The sequence below is a fragment of the Falco cherrug genome, chromosome 3 (assembly GCF_023634085.1).
Source record: "Falco cherrug isolate bFalChe1 chromosome 3, bFalChe1.pri, whole genome shotgun sequence".
In the NCBI taxonomy this organism is placed as follows: Eukaryota; Metazoa; Chordata; class Aves; order Falconiformes; family Falconidae; genus Falco; species Falco cherrug.
Genome location: NC_073699.1, coordinates 61,347,963 through 61,363,886, shown reverse-complemented (window position 1 = coordinate 61,363,886; position 15,924 = coordinate 61,347,963). Strand labels below are relative to the sequence as shown.

The 15,924-nt window shown below is 47.7% G+C and overlaps 1 protein-coding gene across 6 annotated transcripts in view; it reads right to left on the bottom strand.

The window, feature by feature from the left end:
- The window catches only part of MTCL1 (microtubule crosslinking factor 1), a 118,935-nt gene extending 105,629 nt beyond the window's left edge, over nucleotides 1-13,306 (bottom strand). For 2 of the 6 annotated variants that reach the window (XM_055705347.1, XM_055705351.1), the window contains exon 1: nucleotides 3,513-13,305. In XM_055705347.1, the coding sequence (XP_055561322.1) occupies nucleotides 3,513-4,394 (882 nt within the window). In that variant the 5' untranslated portion in view covers nucleotides 4,395-13,305. Of the gene's footprint in view, nucleotides 1-3,512 lie in introns of all 6 variants that reach the window. The other 4 variants (XM_055705346.1, XM_055705348.1, XM_055705349.1 and 1 more) reach the window with 3 other exon arrangements.
- Between the last annotated feature and the right edge of the window lie 2,618 nt (nucleotides 13,307-15,924).

The following is a 15,924-nucleotide window of genomic DNA, read 5'->3' as shown; positions in this document are numbered from 1 at the left end:
TTCTTTCGAAGTTTCCCAAGGGCTTGCATAGCGTATGATGCTTCCCCACACGCTGGACACTTTAAAGTAATCCTGAAAAACAACTACTTGTGTGGGCAGCGTTTTGCTATTACTGGCTAGCAATAACTTAAGCCTCTACCTTCCACTAGCACTTACTGATGACCTCCTGGCTCCACAGAGTCGGGCACCACGACATAATTTCTTACATGTCAACAAAGAAGTGATACCTTTACAGTCTTCCCCCATATGTAGCTGACATAAGGTTACGCAAGAAATATATGAAACTGAAATCAATGATGAAATTTCACAGAGGTAGTAAAAGAGAGCCTTGCCAATGTAAACACTTCTTCTCAGCCACTTCCCCTACAGAAAACTTTGTTGGCCACTGCCGGAGCTGAAGTCTCACCCAGGGTAAAATCACAGTCCCCGGAAATATAAAAGGTGGTAACTTGATATCAGGCTGAGATCTGGCTCACAGTGGATGAAGTCTGAGACATTTGCAGCACTGACAGTGTGCTCTGCAAAGGCTTCCATGGATCGTTCTGGAAGAGTTTCTAGTACTTCCTGAGTAGAAATAAAAACAAACAATTGTGTTTGGTTTGGTTTTTTTTCTGGTAGTCCCTTAATCTCCAGTAATCTTTAGTGCTAGGTCTCAGTGTGTGTGTGTGCGTATATAGATATACACACACACACACACAGTTCTATAACCTGTGTTCCAGACCCATGAAAGACCTTCCTATGTGAAAGATAAATTTCCTGAAATAGGCTTTCAAAGTATGCACACTTACTGTTGCACTCCAGCTGCAGGGAGGGATAAGGAGGAGTGAAAACTACAAAATTCGGCATAAGGCCAAACTTAGGAAGTTAACAGTTTCTTCTGGGATTTATCTAACCATTTGTCTATTTACAGCTGACAGCTTCCGTTATCCCTTAGTACCCTCCAGTTAAAGAAGAAACACAGCTCACTCCAATACCAACCAGAACTGCACTGTAAAACAAGTGAGGAACAAACCCACAAGTAAACAACTTTGGTGATGTTGTGGTTTTAAATTGCAGAAGGTGTTTATAGGTCTCCCTAGGAAAGGAAAATGAAGTTTGGTAATTCTCCTGATAAATTTTGCGCTGCCGGGCTGTTTCCAACCATTTTGAGAGAGGAGCAGAACTGCTAAGACTTCACGCACCCGTGTGGCCAAGGAGAGCAGACAGAACATGTACTCACTCCCCTCAGAAGAGGTGACAGTGTGAGCTTGTGGCTTTCCAGGGTTCAGGACATGCCCACTGGAAGTCAACTGAGACACAGAGCCCCGAGAAAACAGTCTGTATTATCCTACTGGTCTCAGAAATACTCATAGCCTGAGAAAGTTATAGTCCAAATCAAAGAAGGGTTGGGACACAATTGTGTAGATGATGAAAACATCAAGGTGAAAGACCTGAAGACACTGTTGCACAGGGTGAGAAGTTTGAAATCATGTAGAATGAAGTCCTTTAGCTAGGACTTGCCAATGTCAGTTGGGTCCCATCATCAGCAAGTCCCTCAGGTGGGACACTAACAGCAGTCGGTCCTAGACAACTCAGACAAACCCTTTTTCCTCAGTTTCCCAGAGTTAAAGATTACTTTCAATACAGAACAAAAGGCTTAATACATTCTTCATAATGGGTTAAAGTACCATAATTGTGCAAATCCTGTAACGCAAAGAGATGCTCCTGGGCTTTTGGCCTCCATGACTTGTAATGGTGGTGTCAGTTTACTTCTCCTAAAGCAATTCCTATTATCAATTCTGATTTCACTACATCTCCTCTTGTTTCTGGGCTGTCAAGTAAAACAGAAGCTTCCAATAAAGGTTCTCTGTGCTGCTCATCATTTTAGAGACTATCACATCTCCCTAACACACTCCGGAGTTTTTCATCCAATGAGTGCTGTAAACACTTTGCTATGCGCCAATAATTTTTATTAGTCTAGTTCTGTATTATCCTTTTCTAGACGACCAGCAGTGCCCGACAGTATTTCAGGTACACCCACTCATCTGTGTAACAGCTACGGATCTATAAAGCATAATGTTTTCTTTGTTATTCTCTGGTCAGTTCCCATTGAAATCTAATGTAATTTTTGCCTGCAGTTTCACACCGAGAAGAGATTTTCATCGCACCTTCTCTCATGATGCTCCTGAGTTAACACAATGCATTTAAAACCCAGAAAAGTGCATACTCAGTCCTCCTCTCAGACTGCTTCAATTTTCAATATTGAGATTTATTTCCCATCCTCTGCCTTAATTTTTCACTCATTCCTCAGGGGTTAAGCCTACAATTAAGTTCTGTCTGGGCTTTGCTTATGGTAAAAAACCTTAATGTCATCTGAAAATTTTGCTGTATCATTCCTTGTACCTTTTTCCAGTTCATTAAGCAGCACCAGACCCAGCAAAGAACCTTGCAGCACCCCTGCTGTTAACCTTTTTCTAAGCTGAACATCGTTTCTTGTCCCTTAGCCAAAACCCCTTAACAAGTCCAGTCTACATCTTTACCACCTTTCCCTCCCAAGGTTACAACCAACTCCAGTCCTTATCCGAGAAAAACTCCCATGGATTTCCATGGTCAGCTTGCCTTGACAACAGGGTGTTTGCAAAGTCAGGGAACTAAGATTGTTCTCAGCAGCAGCGGAGTCAAACAGTACAGTAGGTGCGGTTACACAATTATTTCAGTTTATCTTATTTATAGATCTTTCTGGATGCAGCCTCTTTGCTGTGCCAAAAGATCAGATTGTAAGTGCAAGTCCAGCTAAAGGTTCCCACAGGTCAACCCCACTCTGACCAGTCCTGAATTTAGCTTTTCTGTTTCTTGGAGGACGAACGCACGTAGATGTACTTTTCTACCTGTACAAGGATGCGATGACACTTTTTGTTGCTGCTCTCGCTATTCTGTTAGTCCTTTAGGACGATTGGCTTCACTTCCCAGCGATAAAGTAACACAATAAACGGACAACACCACGCTGTCATCCTTTCCACACCAAATGCGGGAACCGGTTTCTGTGGCTTTTCTTAAAGGGTGTTACTGGGGACAACAGTTCCTGGAAAGCAAGGTCTCGCTAAGCAGCAGTGTGCGCGCGGTGCTTTAGAAAGAGCCGGGGTTTGCTGAGCTACCACCACGCCAACCGAACGCGACATTGCTACAGGACACGTTGCACTGGGCTTACGTTCGCCCAGCCCCCGCAAGCCGGCTTTTGCGGAGAGCCGTGATCACACGCTGATGTCCCTTATCTGCGCTTAAGCCGTGCCACGGCCCCTCTTGGCGGGGCAGCCCCGCTCTCCTGGCCCCTCTTCCTCTCCCGCGGGCGAAACCGGGCACGGGGTCCGGGGGGGTGGGGGGTCCCACGGGAGGTGACTTCAGACTGCGCGAATCCACCCGCAGCGCGGACCCCGCAGCCCCGGGCAGGAGGCGGCCGCGCCTCCGCCGCTGCCTCCCGCTTCCCGTCCCCGGGCGGGGACCCACCCAGGCCGGGCTCCGCGGGCGATGCTCACCTTGAGGTACTCGTTCTCCGAGCGCAGCTCCTCCACCTCCCGCTGCAGCTCCTCCGGGGCCGGGGGCGGCGGCTCCCCGCGGCTCGGGGCTCGCCCCCCGCCCAGGGGCGCGGGCAGCGGATCCCCGCGGGGGCCGGGGGGCGGCGGAGCTCCGCGCCCGGGGCCGGGGCCGGCGCGGGGCGGCTCGGCGGCGGCGGCGGGCTGGGCGGCGGGCGGCTCCCGCTCGCGGTCGCTGGAGCCGGTGCCGGACTCGGCGTCGCTGCTGGCGGCCGGGGCCAGGCGCTGCTCGTCGGAGAGCGGCTCGGAGGGGCAGTCGGAGAGGTCGGAGCTGCTGTCCGTGTGGCCGACGCGGGCCAGCGCCGCCGCCGCATGGCCGCTGCCCGCCGCGGCGCCCCGCTTCCCCTTCCTGCCCTTGCCGGGCGGCGGGGCCGCCTCGCCGCCGGGCTGCCGCCCCCCGCCCCGGCCGCCGGGGCCCGGCTCCGGACCGCGGGCCGCCCGCTTGGCGCAGGGGGCGGCCTTGGCGCCCGCCCTGCCGGCGGCGGTGACGGCGGCGGCCTTGCCCCCCGGGGCGGCGGGGCGGCGGGAGAGGCGGCCCGGCGCCGCCAGGAGCCCCGCGGCCGGCGGGTGGGCGCTCGGGTGCGGCGACGGGGGCGCCCGGCCCGGGAGGCCAGGGGACTTGGGGGGGGCGGGCGGCGGCTTGGCGGCGGCGGCGACGGCGCGGGCGTGGAGGTCCTTGAGGAAGGGTCTGGCGGGCGACGGGGCGCGGTGCAGCCTCTTCTTCTCGGCGTGCGGGTGGTGGTGGCTGGGCGAAGGCGGCGGTGGCGGCGGCCGCAGCGCGTCGCCGGGCCCCGGGCCGTGGCCGTGGCCGTTCAGCGCCTCCATGGCGCGGGCCGGGGGCGGCGGGGCGGCAGCGGCGGCCGCTGGGGTGGCCGGCGGCGGCAGGAGCGGCGGTCCCCGCGGGGCTGAGCAGCAGGACGGGCAGCCTCCTCCAGCCTCCCCGCTCTCTCTCTCATCACTTCTGCTTCTTCCAGCCACAGCCCTCACAGCCCTCACACTTTTCTTTCTCGATCCCCCTCTTCCTGCCCCCCCACCCCCACCTCCTCCTCCTCCTCCTTCTCCTTCTCCTCCTCCTCGCCGCTCTCTCCCGAGCACTGATTTGTTTCAATAAAACGAGCCCAAATCCCCCGGTGGCAGCCGTCTCCTCCTCCTTCTCCTTCCCCTCCCGCTCCCCTCTCTGCCTAGCTCAGCTTGATGCAGCTCAAGTTGTGATGCAGCCCCAAAAAAACCTCCTTTTCCCTTCAACCTGAGGCAACGGCGCGTTTCCCGGCTGCCTTCGCCTCCGCTTGCGAGCCCCCGCTCAGCCCACCGGCGCCGCTAACCCCATCGCTGCCCCCGGCCCCGGCTCCGGCCGCCGCCTCCGCCCGGATCCTGAAATAGCCCCGCCGCTGCCGGGGCCGCTCGGCGCGGCGCTGCCCGCCTGTGCGCAGGATCCGCCCCCTCTGTCAGCCAGCCAAGCCGCTCTCCCTGCAAACTACTTTCCTCGCACGCTTTATTATAGGGGCGCCTCTGCCAGCCGCTTCCTATCAGAAAGCCTCATTCGGGGAGAAATTTTAATTTCCAAGCCACGAGCTGCAGAGTGTCGCCCGTGTGTTGTTTTTTTCTTGCCTTCCCGAGCTCAGGCTTCACGAAAACCCTCTCTCCAGAGACTGGCAGCAACAAAACAACAGCCACCGCATTATCTCTTTGCTCAAGGCAGGCAGGCGCAGGTTCACCCGGAGGCAGGGCTGAGGAACCGGGGGACTCGGCAAGTTCCTGGCTGTGGCTAAACTACAAAAGGCACGGACCCATCCTTTTGGAGCACGGCGATAGGAAATTACAGCCTTTACGCTTGCAAAGCACCCCGAGAGTAAATGAAAGGGAGGAGAGGCTCAAGCGTGGGAAAGAGGCACAGCCTAATGGGTAGAGCCGAACAGCGGCAGCCAGAGGCTTCTGCCTCCTCCGCTCGGGCACAGCGGGACGTCGGACAAGCCGCCGTGGGTCCCTTATCAGACGAAGGCGGTAAAGGCGGCCTTAGCTCATGGAGTCCTTGGGAAGCTCAAGCCATCCACGTCTGAATGGCAGTGACTGCAGCGCGCCCCCGGGAAGGGCAGTCCGGGGGGCGTTGGGGGCAGCACCGCGGGGGTCTCCGTGGCCCTCCGCTCCGCTCATCTGGGCGCAGGGTATTGCCCCGAAAAGCAAAAGCCCCCGGGACTGCTGGAGCCTGAAGGCACCGGGCACCATCACAGCGGCAGACAGGGTGGCCTAGGTAAGGCCCGGTCAGGGTCAGGTGCCGGGCGGCGCTGCCCGGGCCGGCCTGCCGGGGGAAGAGCTGGGACCGCGCCGCATCCCCGGGCTCCTTGTCTCCGTAAACATGCGGAAAACTGGTCTATCCTGCCGAATAGCAACACCGATGCTGCCGTATGAGTATGCAACAGGTAGTGCTTATTTTGCAAAGGCTGCAGAGGTGGAAAAAACTAATAACTCAAATCAGCGCCGCATTTACGGGTCTCCAGGAACTGGGAGCAGCTCCCCGGCACCGCCGCCGGCAGCGCCAGCCCGGAGAGCGCGGTAAGGGGCGGGCGGCCGGCGGGGCGCGGCTCCAGCACCCTGGAGAAAGCCGGGCCCCGGGACCGGCAGCATCGGCCGCCGTCCCTCCCCGTCCCCGGCCGCCGGGACAGACCGCCGGCGGGGCGGGGCCGGGCGGGGGGGGCGGGGCGGCCCGGCCCGGCCCTCCTGCGCCCGGGCAGCCCATGAAAGCCCCGCTCCAGGGCACCCGCCGGGCCATCGCTGCTGTCGTAGCGTGGGGATTTTTTTAAAATGTCTCGACACACTCGGCTTCTGTCACACTGCTCCCAGCTTCGCCCCGTCGGCACCGCTGCCGTGCGGCTCGGCTCCCGCATCCAGACGTGCCTTTCAGGTCACACGGCGAATACCTGTCGTGGCTCTTCGCTGCTGCCGGTCTGTGCGTCCAGTAGAGCTACCGGGAGGATTTTGCTGGGCCAAATCCTTTAAAAGTTACACAAAATACTCTGAGGAAAGGAAAATGCAGCAAACTCCCTTGCAGGTGTAAGCCCCCTTATTCTCCCTCCATCTACAACATTCGTAATTTACTTGATTGGGTGACATAACCAGTCTATAGAAGCAATATGAAGTGGCACAGGTAAATTTTGATCTAGAAGAATTGACTTATGAATATACTCTTATTACATTTCAGTGACATAGCATTTGTGTCAGACCATCATGCCTTATCAAAGTTTCCTACCAAGCGTTTGTGCTCTTAGCTGGGGTTTCTTTTGGCAATATGCTGCTGGTCAGTCCAAGCAATCCTCCTTTTCAAGAATGCTAGAAAGTGAAACAGATGGCAATCGCTGTATTTCATCCCGAGAAACAGTGATTATTATGGGAATACCAAATATTATGAATGTTGCCCAAGATGAGAGAGCTCAGAAAGGTTGTTTTGCTCTGCTATATGGCCACTCTCACTTGTTTTTAGGTATAATTTTCAAGAACAGATGGGAATTCCAGCTTCACCTACTAGATTTACAATGTGTTTTATGCCTGTGATGAAAGGGGAACTGCTCTGTGATAATTTATGAGCACCCTGTTTTGACTTTGCCCCATGAACAAAATGGTTCAATTCAAAAGGAAAATGAAAGGAAAAAGTATGGCTCAAGATAAGCCACTTTTCTACAAACAATAGCTGAGAGACAGTGCCAGGCTTCTTTGCACTGGAGGGGAGAAGAATTAGGGAGGTAAAAAAGGAGCACATTCACAAAAGGCTGGGAATTGTTTGGGAGAATTAGTCTAAGGCACTTAAGTGCCTACCAGAGCTCAGTTTCCTGTGGGTACCTTGTAAATTTTACATTGCAAATACATTAATAAATATATTTTTGTTATTTTATGTTTTTTTCTCACTAATTGCTTTGTTTCAAATGCTAAATGCTTTATTTTTAAGACGTCTTGTTATATCACTGTGCATCACTGACTGTTTTAAAGGGAGAAAGCACCAAAACTCAGCCTGACTTTTGAGGAGGTGCCCTCAATAAATAAAGGCCCATGACATGGCAGGGTGACTTCAGATCAGAAAGGGGACTGGAGAGCAGATACTTCTGTAAACATGTATCCTTGCATTCTGTGCATCTTCCTCTCACTGAAACACACAGTAAGATTTGTTATCACAGCACCAGTTCAACTAGGCATCTTAATTAAGTGATTTATTTACATTGATGCTCAAGCAAAATAGCTGTGGAACTGAAGACACGCAGCAGCAAAACACGTTAGACTGAGATGAATGCTCAGTTGCGCTAAGATCCCTTTACATTGTGCTGGCAGTATAAAGCATTTAATAACAAAGAAATGCAGTCCCTGTAACCCTTGCTGGGCACGTGCCTGGCTGGGTGCAGATGGTAGATTTGTGTGGTATGAGGCCAGCTGTAGTATTTTGGCTGTGTTCCTCTGTCCTCTGCTGTCTGTGCGATGCCATTTGGAGATCCCTATGAGAGTGGCGTAGATAGGCATGGCACGAATGAGAATAAGACTCTAATGTGAAAGCTAAGTACATACCACAGAAATCTCCATTGGGCTAGGCAAATGCCCAGTAAGGATTACCGATATCATGTTTCTTCTTTATTTATATCAAACCATTTTTCCCTTTACTTAAAATTCATTAATGGTCCTCACAGAAACATGCAGTCACAGACTACCACGCCCACCCTAATTCTCCTCTCCTTTTCTTTTTATTTGCTTGGAATGTTCAATTGTTTTTGCTTATCGTAAATTAGTCACAAACTCCCTGGTGGTGGAAGGGTTTCTTACATGCTTCTGTAGCTCTTAACATAATAGGACATCTGGGTGTTGGTTGAATAATACAAATAATCAGACATAACACTTCTATAACAAATTTATTTTGGCAATGCTGATATCCTTTGTCTGATTAATGCAGACATTTGATAACTGAGTTGTATTTGCACAAATAATTATGAAAAGTAGATGCTAAGCCTGACTACTTAGATTAGCTATCACACATCTTAACAAAGCATAAGGCACAGTTTTTGGCAGTGCAGGGCTTCCTAAATTCTTTTCTAGGGCTGAGGCACGAGGGAGTTTACAATTACTTAGAGAAGATGTGAAGAGGCTCAATCTAAATGTAAATTTGTGTCTGAGCCAGCCCAGCTTACAGTAGCCTAAGCCTAAGCTGTTATTTTCGCCTATCTCAAATCCCTATTTGAGATCTACTTCAATGACACCATAAGAGCAGACAACTTATAATGGCCAGGCATGGAGTTATTAGGGAGCACTGATGTTTGTGGAGCTATAACAAAATAGCAAATGAAGACACAAATGCATCCATACAGGCCATATGTATGGATAAAACAACATATATCTGGTTGAGTCTGTCATTATTCCCCCTTTCTATGTTGCAGATCATGAGTTTTAATTTCTTTGTGTCTGCATTGTGCTCCGTGATTATACCATCCCAAAGGAATCCTAATCAGGGCCAGCAGGTGTTACAGTAACATGTTAACAACAGCAATGAGGCATAGCTTCAACAGAAAAATGTGTGACATTTTCAAGTTCATAAATCTTTTTTTTTTTTTTTTTTTCTCAATTTTTCCTGCAACTGCTATCTCTCCTTGGGGGATTCAAAGCTCTAAAGCCATTTTTAAAGCTTTATTCCTGGTCCCAGGAGTTATATCTAGATTGTGACTGCTTGCTCCTTATTTGTACAAAACCTGACTAGTAAAGGTCTAAGTTCTTTGCCCGAGCTTCTGTCCTACAGTACCAATATTACTGATTGGGAATGGAATTCAATCAGGGAATCGAAATAATTGTATGAGTAGGTCCTATAAAGGACTTTAGCAGCAGAAGAAGAGCTTAGGGAGACTTCAGGCACCTTCATCCAAAACTATGATCCCACAAAACTCATCACCCAACCCCACAGGATCCTAGCTCTGTTGGTGGTCTTAGTTTTGGCCATAAAGCTCCATGAGCTACCAGAGCTTTGTGTCTGTCTGTGACTGTCCACTTGGAGCCAGCAATGGAGCTCCTGGGCATCATGTTGTCACCACTAATGCTGCCTGGTAGGGACGGGGGTCCACACAAAATACGGTGGCAATCAGCTCTGCTGAGAAAACAGCAGCTCCCCACCTCTTGCAAAGGGCCTGGTGGCCACGTGGCAGGACAGCAAATGGGAGATCTGGCTTTGTAGCCTTCCCCAGCCTTCAGGCATTAAAGACCAAATTCTCAAATACCAAGGGGCTGATGGGGCTCACTGACTGCTATCAATCATTCCTGCTGATGCTGAGCTTTCGTGTGTGTGTGAAACCTCCTGGGATCATGGTTGGGAAGCAAACATGGCTCTTGCACCGTTGCTGGGGAGAGAGCTTGGGCCTTCATGTGCAAGCAGCAGGTGGTTCCCATGGGTGAAGCCCTTATAACCTTCCCGAGCATGGAACTACCCCCTCTCCCAGTTCCTCCAACTCTGGGTCAGTCACCCCTGCCCAGGCTGAAATCTGCAACCCTGTTATGGGCAGGCATTCCCAAGTATGCATGATCCCTCTTTCAATGTCCAAGGAAACACCAAAGAGCCAGAATGTAAAGTCCTACATGTTCAATGTTACAAGGCAGGGTTTTTCCACTCTGGTGTCTACTTGAGAGTCACCAAGGTTCATGCTGAGGCCTGACTTGGCCTGTTACCCACTGTCCCATCTTTGCATAGTACAGCCAACTGTCATGTCCAAGGGAAAAACCCTTCAAAATTAATATATCATGCTATAATACCAAGGGGCATCTGTGAACCTCAAACACCAAGGAGCACATACTATGCTATTAGAGGTACTGCCTATTTCAGAACTATACAAGGCAATCATAAAGTTTACAATATTAATCAATTTGTACTTTTCCTCCTCACAAACAACCTGCAACTTCGATAAACACCCAGATGCACACTTTAAATTTATTATTATTTGCTCCCCGTTGCAGGCACAAGTACCTAGGATCTGGTATTGTCTGTAGCATAGCACTGTGTACCGCTAATTTCTTAGCTCCCTAACTTTCAAGGGATCATTTGTTGCATTTCAACGAGTGTCTTTTTAAAAGTAGAATTGATACAACTTCTGTTTCTGGCTAACCCTTACAGGCTACATGTGCTTCTCAACCCAGCTGACCATTACTGTTTGTTTTAGGGTTTTGGGTTTGTTTTTTTTTTTGAGGGGGGGTAACTGTACTCAATCAAGACTTCCAAAGCCATAAAACACTTGATTGTTTTGAACCCCTGGATGTTTGGTGACATTCAGAAGGGAGAGACCAAATAAGTCAAGAATCATTGAGAATCAAAGGCTGGCTCTAATCAGAGGCACCAAAGAGGAGCAGCGCTATTTGGTTCTTTTTCATAGACAGTAGGGAGCTAGCACAGAAAGGTAGCATTAATTTATCAGGCATTCAATGAGGAAAAAGAAAGATGGGTCACGTACTTGTTACTTACTGAAGACAGATGCTTTTCACAGTTTCTCGTTGCTGAGACTGATATGCATTACTGGATATACTGTTTGTAAGATATAGTTTGATATTATCTCAACACCAGAAATATTTCACAGAATTATGAAACATATTTTAAAAGCCAAGGAGGCACACTAATAAGATGACTGTTGGTTGGCAGTGTTATTAGTTTGGACAATCTGCAAGGAAAGTGTCACCTTACACTAAGCAAAACATCAGTCTTAGAATATTATAAATTATCTATTTCTAATGGTACAGTTGGCTGAAGAAAACTGCAGAAAATATCATATTCTGCACACACACACATACTTCTGAAAACTAACCGATATCTCAATACAGCAAACATTCAGTAGGATTAACTTCCTAGATATATCTGTGCCAAATTTAGCAATTAAAGAGTCGGTGTTTTTCCACAGTGCTTCATTCCTAGTGTATTATTTCCTCCTACCACTAGCACCTCTTCAGCTATTTCTTTTCTGCCCATGATTAAGGAGTCTGTTCCCATCAGAAACTAAATGCCATATTTTTTTTCATTCCCACTTCCAATTCCTACTAAGATGCCATGGGCAAGCATGCTTTATTCTTTATTTTGTCTCTTTTCAGTAATTTCAATTAATCTACCTCCAGTTGTTCCTAAACCTTTAGGACCTCTGGCTTTAGTGCCAGTTCTCTTCAAAGCTGTAGCTGTTTTTGATTTAAGTCTGGTTTTTTTTGAGACAGCTGCTCCCTAGTTTTTTTTCCTGCCTCTGAAAATCCCAAACAATTGCTTCTTACAAATACTCTGACTGTGATGGTTTAGGCGTTGCTTTGTTCTCGGTGCATCTGCTATACTGTTAGGGATCAGGAAAGCTGATTACTGAAGTCTGCTTGCCTGCCCTGTGCTTCCACATGGAATTTCCTCTCCAGCTCTCCCATCCAAATTTGGGACACGTTATTGCATCCCCGTATGACAGTCAAGCTCCTGATTAGGCAGCACCTTTGAGACAAGCCCACAGTTACCTCCTGTGGTTTAGACTCAGCCAAGAAGGCTCCACAAACAATTGAGAAATCGATGATTTTTAAGGAACATGCAAACTCTTGCCCATCAGTGTTTAAGTACCAAAAAATAAGAGGGCCCGGAAGAAGCAGAAGCCAATGAGCAGGAATGTGTTATCCTGTTGTAAAGAGAACCATAAGCAAGTAAGATTGATTTCCGTATATCAGAGGGGTGTTTGGAAGATGGACCATTGATTGCAGGGGAAGATGGAGGCACAATATAGGTACAATCTAAGCACAATATAAGTCACCAGTAATAATACTAGTGATATGTTCAGGGTTCCATGCTCCTTCAGTAAATAAATCATTTACTTTAATTTTTGAATTTAAATAAATACTGTTAGCACCTCCTACTCAGAAGCTGATGAATAAGCTTTGCTTGTTTTCTTAACTTGTTTTGTAGTGTATTATAGTTTGCTTTGAAACAATAGCAGAACAGAGTGTTGTTTCCCTGCACCTGTAACAAATGGTTCAACAATAAAGATTTTCACTAAAACAGGGAATTAATGTTCACTAAAACATATTTTCAGATCAGCAGATGCCTGTAGCATATCCAAGTGTCCTTAGCATGAAATTATTAGAATTCCAAAAAAGGCTGAAAAATTAGACACCTGTATATCTCTACAACACCTTGGGGCTCTTTTTTTTTTTTTTTTAGGCTAGTTTGAAGCAGTTCTTTATGTCGTTTAGTACTGGAAATGTCTGCATTTTATACAGAATAGGATAACATCTGATAACTCGTTGATTTACTGCATTTCCGTTGGTAGAGTTGAGTTGGCATTGTTGAAATGCCCTGCCAGGGCGGGAAAAACAGGGGGAGGAAGAAGAGTTTTCTAGTTTTAAGAAAGTCTGGAGTCTGTTCTCTAGCTTCTGAAGGAAGAAATATCTTTTTGTTCAATTTCTTGCCTGGCAATGGAATTAAAGCTCTAATATTCTCTATTAAAAATTGTGGGGTGACAGCACAGTGCTAACGCTGACCGGTCTTGAGATGTTAAATGTATCTGAATGGCTTACCTGTGCATAATTAGCCCAATATTCATATGAAGATCTTTTTACATTAAAGACAAGGTAAACCAAAACCTGTGTGGTGGATGTGTATCTTGGTCTGGGTGCGATTACAAGTTCATGCTGCTGTCTTTCTTACACTGATGCCGCAACTTCCTAAACTAATTTCTCCTAACCCTCGGTAAGAACAGGCACTTGTCAGAGGGATGCCGTGGCAGCGGGTGTTTCAGGAGTCTTATTACTGCTGCAGGAGTGAGAACCAGCCCCCTTCACAGCGGGGTGCAGGCAAAGGCACTCGCCCCCAGCCCAGCCCCTCAGGCCTGAGCTGTGAGGAGACAGGACCTGCACTCAGTTTTCCACCCTTTCTCCCATCTGCACTGCTGTGGGCTTGGCTCTCTGTCCCAAGGCTTTGTGTTACCCATCCCCAAGGAGGGACTGGTGAGCCCGGTGGCTTGGTCATCTGGACTTAGCCAGCCACAAGGATGATTCAGGAGTGTGGGTTGGGGTGTGAGCTGGAGCCCTGTATGCCCTAGCTCTGCTGCTTGTGTCCATGGAGAAAGTTAAATCCATTGACTATGGCAGCAATACTTGTGACTGCTTGGATAAGGCTAGATTAAACCTAGAGAAAAAAAAGAGGAGGATGTCAGCACAGAGGTGAAATCACAAACCAGCTATCGCTCTGGGAGAGGGCAGAAGATGATTCAGCATTGGGTGTAGTGTAGGCGTTAATTAAAAATAGTAAAATGAAACTGTTGAGACTTTCTTAGAACAACTAACATTCTTCTAAATACCACCAGTTTATGAAATGCACAACAAACAGTAGCTGCCATTTATTTAAAATTTTCTGAAGGGCTTTGATAATATCTGTTTTTGGAGGTTGTTGATGATGCATCTTGTAATGAGCTGAAAACTTACTGCAAGGTGGGAAGTACATAGGGATAACTGGAAAAAATGGAAAGCTGTTAATCATTGAATTTGTCAACAAATATCCACAAGGAATAAACCAATCTCTTTATTTTCAATTTAGACGATAAAGTGAATGTCCTCATTCACCAGGTTTGCTGATAGCAAAATTTTATTCTGGTGGCTCAAGAGTGTGACAGACTCTAGGAAAACCTTAATGAAATTAGGTAATAGACAATTTTGTAGTAAATTAAATTTAGAACCATGCAAAACTGGGGACTACAGATGAGTGGATAATTCTTTCTAAAATGTATTCAACATATCTATCTTGTATATATGTTTGCAAAATGCTAAAGATCCATTTATGGCTTTCCAAAATTCATTAGTTGTTTCAGGTATTGCCAATGTAATTGTTATGATTAATTCTCAAGTCATACATTGTTTATGGTGAGTTCTGACTGTTGCATTAGATAGGACCTCAAAACACATGCCCTGACTCCTGATTCCAGGTTGGTGGTATCTGAAAATAGCAGTGCAAACTGATTTCTGCACTTTTACCCCAGAGCATGCTTCATTTATGCATAAATTAAAAATGATAAAGAGAGATTTCTGAAAGTTTAGAATTAGCTAAATCAAGGGAAGTGAGAGAAATGTACGATAGACTAGAAAATGTAATGGTAAGACAACAGAACATGGATCAGTCTTCACGTGTTTTGTACAAGAGGAAACTCTACAGGATTTGATAAATATAATCTAAAACACTCTGCATGAGGGCTTAGCAGCAGTAAGGAAAACCAAGCTACCAAATATAAAATGAAACATAACTGTGTGCGCTGAGAACAACTCAGAGATAAGAACTGGATTGACCTTTCATCATTCTATGAAGATCTGTGCTGAGGCTGTTTTGGCACACATTACAGATAACTAGCATTGGATCGTAACTTACATTGCACACCTAGTTTTCTCTAAATCTACCATCACACAGCAACGTAGAGAATTTGGGGGAAAAGGGAAAAAAAAACTGGACGAGGAGAAAAAGAGGAGCAAGCTTACAAGTCAAATTACCTTCCAACAATTAATAAAATACCTCTAGGTCTAGGACATACTTCCCATTACAGTATGTTTGGAAAACTGTTCCAGTGCAGCCTGACAATGACTTGTACCTCCCACTCTTCCCATCCCTCACATGTCCTTTCCAAGTGGGCGAAGAAGAGCTGGGTGATGGAGGGTAGAGAGGAGGAAGGGGCTGGTGGAGGCCCTGTGAGACACCATGGCCACGTACAATGCCTGGTGGCTGTGCCTCCCTCTAACAAATCCACCCCACACATCACAGGCCTTTGTCACAGGAGGATGTCCCTCTGCTCTCTGTGTTCACTGGTGCAGAAGCCATTCACCCCTCTGAGGGTAAGCAGCTTTGCTCCAGGGATTGAGTTTACATTTGTGCCATCTCTCATTTTTAATTCACGGATACATTAATTTTGTATCATTTGCATCACAAACAGGCCTTGCCTGCAAAAGGAACACTAAGGATCCATTATTTTTATCTTTTTCCACCCCCATTCTGCTTTGCTGTTAGTCACCTTTTGTACATGAATCAATGTTGCTTCTCCCCAAAAACAGTCATGTGGGATTTATTCACGCAAAGGGCTGATATTAAAATCGGGGCACTTACCTTTAACAATAAACAGTGAACAATAATGAAAAGCATTATGGTGTGAAAGCCATCACCTGAATGAAGAAGAATACACACCTGACTCATCCTTTTTGCTGTCTTTGAACAGTAATGGATTCTTATGTGGCAGTGTCTCTGCATGACACACAACAGGTTGTGTCCTCATGTCTTCTGGGTTTTTGCACAAAAATCTGTGTTGCCACACTCCAGAGATGTGCATCGATTTTTATAACACTTCTGTTCTCCCCTGAAGACCAAGAA